This window comes from Durio zibethinus, chromosome 18 (assembly GCF_047325235.1).
Source record: "Durio zibethinus cultivar Kanyao isolate XHJ-2024 chromosome 18, ASM4732523v1, whole genome shotgun sequence".
Lineage (NCBI taxonomy): Eukaryota > Viridiplantae > Streptophyta > Magnoliopsida > Malvales > Malvaceae > Durio > Durio zibethinus.
The window spans coordinates 16,026,672-16,032,671 of record NC_143179.1 but is presented as its reverse complement, the minus strand read 5'-3'; the positions used below and the strand labels follow the sequence as shown (position 1 = coordinate 16,032,671).

Below are 6,000 nucleotides of genomic sequence, written 5' to 3'. Positions count from 1 at the left end.
GTACTCAATCTATAATTTTGCATACCCATATAGATTTCAGTCCAACTTTGAAACTTGTGCTTAAACTTGATTAAGCTAAATTTTCAGTCAATATTCAATTAGTAAAGGCGAGATCAAGTATATCCTCCAGTCAAGTATGAGTATAGGAAATGGAACTTAATCAAGTCTTAGACCACAAAACACACTATCAAGCAAGTTGCCCCACAAGCAGTACCGCTTGAAAGTTCAAATTTATTAAGCAATAGATAAGGGGTTTGGAATGTTATTAATTATTGTCAACATTTGAGCACTAGTAACTCCACCAGTTGCATCAACACTAAAGACAATGCCAAAGCCATCCACTATTACAGACTAGGTAAGATGTAGATACATTCGTCGTTACAGGAAGTAATTCATCAAATCATGGAATGAGATAAAGGGATTCTAACCTATAAAGACAACTAATTACAATAATTTAATTCTAAACTATAAATATGAATCAGTTATACCAAAAACAGAGACACTTCACAGAAGGAAATGACCTTAAAATTGAATTACTCATGACCACTTATTGTGACAATTGACAAAATAAGATCAGGTCCACATATATTCTGGTTGAAATTTGGAGATACAATTGCTTACCTCTGGTTGCACTGGATAAAAAGGAAGGTTAAGATCTGGCAGTTCACCACATGTTACCCTCTTCTCCCTCTGTTCTACTTCGGTGGAAATTCCCACCTCAACATTATCAGTCATCAATTTTCTCACTTGAGACTCAAGTTGTTTACAAGAATTTTTATCCAGATACTTCTGATGTGTTGCAACAGAGTTTGTATTATTTCCTTTATCCATAGAGTGGATGGTTACGCTCCTAGATTTGTTAGCATCCTTTGAATTTAGTGGAGATATAGAAGCATCATTATTTGAGATTCCTGTGTCTGAATAATGCTCAGACATAGTTCCAGCGTAAGCAGGTTTCTTAATACAAGATCTTATTGGAGAACTCAACAGGTTATGCAATTTCTGATCATGTTTACTATTAGCAGCTATGTCCTGCAGGAGAGCAGAAGTTTGCCCTTCAAGCAGTGCCTTTGTTGCAGCAAAATTTAGCCTCCCATGTTCCACTTTCGCATGTTTACTGGGCACATGAACATCAACTTTCTCTCCTTGACCTTTGGCCATATTTTTACTCCGTTTTCTTGATTGTTGAGCAACTGACAATACAGGCTCATTTCTGGACCAAAACATTATATCATTAAAGGGAGTCAAATCCACAATCAACTTTCTCAAACAAAAAGTAAGACACGAATAACTATTAAAATCAGCAACCAAAAACAAGTATGCTTCTCGAATCAGTGATTACATGCTCAAAATAATAGCTCATACTGACAAGACTAAAGTTCTGCTTTTATTAGCTCATGGTTTAATTGAAAAAAAATTAAAGATAAAATATTACTCCTAAGAAAAAGAGTTTTAAGCGTACGAGAGCCTAGCATATGCTATATGACAACAACAAAAACAGCCAATGCATGGAAATTTATTGTTCCAGCTTTCTCCAGCTTAAGCACTAAATTCTCTTTTAAAGTATTGTAAACAAGGTGTTGGAGAATGAAGGTTGAAGGAAAGTTCCACTTTCAAGACTCCCACATGTATACAGATAATATATAATGTCCTATAACACTTAAAGTTGTGGGAGTAATTGTTAACAAGATATTCATTTACAACTAAATTTTATATATGACATTTCCCTTATTTGGGTACCAACCGGGCATGTGAGTGAGTTCCATCTTCCTTACGGATCTTTATTGTCAGTTTTCACCTAGCTCCATGAAATACCAAGGCACCTTTCTATGCCATGGTTCTAAGTCTAGACATTTAAATTATGACATGAAAGCACCCATATTGATGAAAACAGAGTTGGAATTTCATGATTCAAATCAAGCCACCATAGTGCAGAATTTTGCTTAAAATTCAATCTCAAAACAGTGCCAATTTGCAAGCCTGCAAAACCCAAGCCATACATACTTGGAAAGCTTCATAAGTCCAGTTTCTAAATCATGAATTGGAGTTCTTAGGAATTATGGATTCAGGCAGAATCCAGCATTTTATGTGTCTCTTCCATTTCAACACCTGGAAAGTGCTCCACTTGGCTATTTTGTAAAAATTTAATTTTGACCATCACCTATTCCTGAAGGGTTATTGCATGTCTGGTAATTATTTTCGATTCATTGTACTGAAAATTCAAACTTAAAATTCATAGCATTGTGTTTTAGAGGAGATATTTTCCTTTTAACTTTGAATCATTTTGGTGTGAGTTCCTTAGAGTGGCAAGTTTATTTGCTTTTCTCCGCAACCTGGTATCAAAATTGGCAGGGCACCATCAGGGTAATTCATCACTCTCCTAATCAGGTACTTTCATCAGTCTGTTTTATAATTCCCATCTTCAACCTCCTTTTGGTTTAATATTTTTTTCCATATTCAGGGTCCAGTAGCACTTAAAGAAGGTTCTATTCCTATTTAGATTAGAACAGAAGAGTTCTTTAAAGCAAAAGGGTATTGAGCAGTAGAAGAAATAAAGTGTCTAGTTACAACTTTGAAATCCCTCCACTTTGAAATATATTTGCTTTAGAGGTTCCTCCAATATAAAAACAAGTTTACCTCACTGTATTGTGAGATCTAAATTGTTGAATACTAGAGTGATAAAACAACTGCTAACCCACGGAGAAAAGAGCTGAGAGAAAGTTGGTAGAAAAGGAATTTACTTTCCAAATGCAGTCTTCAGCTTCTTGACCTAGTGGTTAAGAAGGCTTAGGAAGACATGTAAGGTAGGAGTTCGGGTCCCACCATCCTCATCCCTATCCCCTATCTAATATACCAAAAACAAGCATATAAAGAGGAATGACTTAAATAGGGAAAAAAACTCACACGCATTCCAATTTCTCAGAGTTTACAAGTAACCCATTCTGTTTAACTGTTGACTTGTTGTCTTGAAAACATTCATCCTGCATAATAATAGAAAATTAACATTTTTAGTGATCATTTAAACACTTCTGAGATCTTAGAATAGATGAAAACCACCTGTAATGCAATGAAAAAAAAAGTGCCATTGCAAAGATATAATCTAAATAAGCTAGCAAAAGCACAAGCAAGAAAGAGAAGCCAATTGAATCATAACAAATTGTTTGACCTACGGATGGGCTGTTAATTCTTGGTACAAAGGCAAGGGCCAAAATCCAACTTGCAATATGATAAAGAAACAGAAATAAAGGTATTTGACTTTGACAAGATTCTTTCTTTACCCTCAATAATAAGTTTATTTTGTCTTTTAGTTGTAATTTATAAGACACCAAGGGATATAAAAGAAAAATTAACAATAAACTCGTGTCTATTTTAAGGGGAAAAAATTGAGACCTCCAAAAAAGAAAAGGACAAAAGAAATGAGATAAGAGTTTTTGTTGAGAACTTAGAGAACAACTGTCCTTCTTTCTTATTATTCTTTTCAGAATGAAGGAGTACATCAAATAAATAGGAACAGTGAAGTTCCTTATTAGGAAACAAATTACATGAAACAAATAAATAATAAATAATAAAACGAAAGAGAAACAAATCCCTAAAAACTTGAAAATCAGAATAATTAACAAAATCAAAAGAATAAATGAGAAATATTCCCCAAATAAATTAGGAAATCAAGCTGCACTAATGTAGAAGAATTAGATCTGCACTAATGTAGAAGAATCAGATTTCTACACTCCCTCTTAAGCTGGGTTATGAATGTTAATCATACCCAGCTCAATCTATCAAAGATGCTTCTAGGAAGAGCTTTAGTCAGAATATCTACAATTTGAGAACTTGTAGGGGTATAGGCCAGTTTGATCGATCCATTTTCTATCCTTTCCTTTATGAAATGTCGATCCAACTCTATGTGCTTGGTCCTATCATGATAAACAAGATTTTTGGCAATACTTATAGTAGCTTTATTGTCACAGAGCAGTGTCATAGATGTCACAGTCTTAACTTTTAATTCTCCAATTAACCTCATCAACCAAATTCTTTCACAAATACCATGGGACATTGCTTTAAACTCAGCCTCAGCATTGCTCTTAGCTACAACAGATTGCTTTTTACCTCTCCAAGTGACCAAATTGCCCCAAACATAAGTGCAATATCCAGTAGTAGACCTTCTATCTGTTATTGATCCAACCCAGTCAGCATCTATGTACACCTCGACTGCCTTGTCCATTGACTTTTTAAAGTATAGACCTTCATCGGGACTCTTCTTTAAGTATTGTAGGATGCGATAAACAGCCTTGAGGTGCTCCTTGGTTGGATTATTCATGTATCTACTCACTATCCTTACTGTAAACCCAATATCAGGTCATGTATAGGAGAGGTAAATAAGCTTCCCAACTAGTCTTTGGTATCGCCCTTTGTCCGTGAGAGAACTTCCATCTTCACTTCCAATTTTATTAGTTGAGTCCATGGGTGTATCAGTAGGTTTGCATCCAATCATGTCGATTTCTTTGAGTAGATCAAGTACATACTTATGTTGAGACACTGATATTCCATTCTTAGACCGAGCCACTTCCATCCCAAGGAAATATTTAAGGAACCCCAGGTCCTTCATTTTAAACTCCTTTGCAAGAAGTTTCTTCAAATCATCCATTCCTTCCTTGTGGCCTCTAGTGATTATGATGTCATCCATATAACCAATAAGAATGACTCCTTGTCTTTCATTAGTGAACTTAAAAAACATAATATTATCAAATTGACATTGAAGGAATCCATAACTCTTCAACCGTTCAAGCCAAGCTTGAGGAAACTGTTTAAGTCCATACAAAGACTTTCGAAGTTTGCATACTTTGCCCATGTTGTCTTGCCCTTCAAAACCAGGAGGAATTTCCATGTAGACATCTTCCTCCAAGTCATCCATGTAGACATCCTCCTTCAAGTCACCATTTAAGAATGTATTTTTTATATCAAGTTGGTGAAAAGGCCAACTCAAGTTGGCTGCTAGTGATAATAGAACTGTGATTGAATTAAGTTTGGCAACTGGAGCAAATGCCTCCTCATGGTCTATCCCATAAGATTGAGTGAACCCTTTTGCAACAAGTCTAGCTTTGAAACTATTTATACTTCCATCTACATTGTGCTTTATTGTGAAGATCCGCTTACATCCAACCTGGTTTTTCCCTTTGAGCAAATCTAAAATTTCCTGTGCCCCATTCTTCTCTAGTGCATTGATTTCTTCAAGAACTGCTACCTTCCAACCTAGTTCATTGAGAGCTTCCTAATCATTGTCAAGATTAGTAGTAAAGGCTCGAAAGTTTGGATTTAACCTTTCATATGAAATATACTTGCAAATAGGGTAGCAGATGCATGATCTCACAACTTTTCTTAATGCAATAGGATTGCAAGGTCATCAACTAGCTCACAAGTTTCTGTTTCAAATTCAATAGGGACATTAGCTATGTTAGTTTCAGGTTCTTAAAGACTCAGATCAGGTTGATTTTTAGTGCTTGGCGTGTACAGTTGTCCACTTCTTCCTACGGTTTTTGTTTCCTTGAATAGACTATCAGTTCTTTTGTTTTTTCTTATATAAGCTTAGGGTTTGAAGAGTCAACAGTTGTCTAAACAGGTTGGGTTTCAAAATCTGCATGGCTGATATGTTGGGCAGGTTGAGAATCTAGTTTTGAATGGGCTAGTTGGGAATCTGGGGCTGGTTGGGAATCTAGTTGGGCATCTGGTTTTGAAGGGGCTGGTTGGGAAATTGGCAAGTCAATAGCTAAGAATTGATATTCCTGAGTAGTATTCTCTCCTTGAACATCATTCTTGTTGTACTATGGAAGATTCTCAAAGAAGGTGACATCCATAGAGCTATAGAATTATTTTGTTATGGGTGAGTAACATCGATAGCCCTTTTGGTTTGGGGAATAACCAAGGAAGATGCATTTTAAGACTTTGGGATCAAGCTTGCTACGGTTTTGTTGGCTAATATGAACAAAGGCAATGCAGCCAAAGAGT

At 35.7% G+C, this 6,000-nt stretch overlaps 1 protein-coding gene across 1 annotated transcript in view; it reads right to left on the bottom strand.

Annotated features, from left to right (window-relative positions):
- Window positions 1-211: 211 nt before the first annotated feature.
- LOC111299748 (uncharacterized) overlaps window positions 212-6,000 on the bottom strand; it is an 11,295-nt gene continuing 5,506 nt past the window's right edge. The window contains exons 2-3 of the mRNA XM_022895175.2: window positions 2,905-2,981; window positions 212-1,213 (exon numbers count right to left, since the gene is read on the bottom strand). Coding sequence (XP_022750910.2) covers window positions 574-1,213; window positions 2,905-2,981 — 717 coding nt within the window. The 3' untranslated portion in view covers window positions 212-573. The remainder of the gene's footprint in view (window positions 1,214-2,904; window positions 2,982-6,000) is intronic.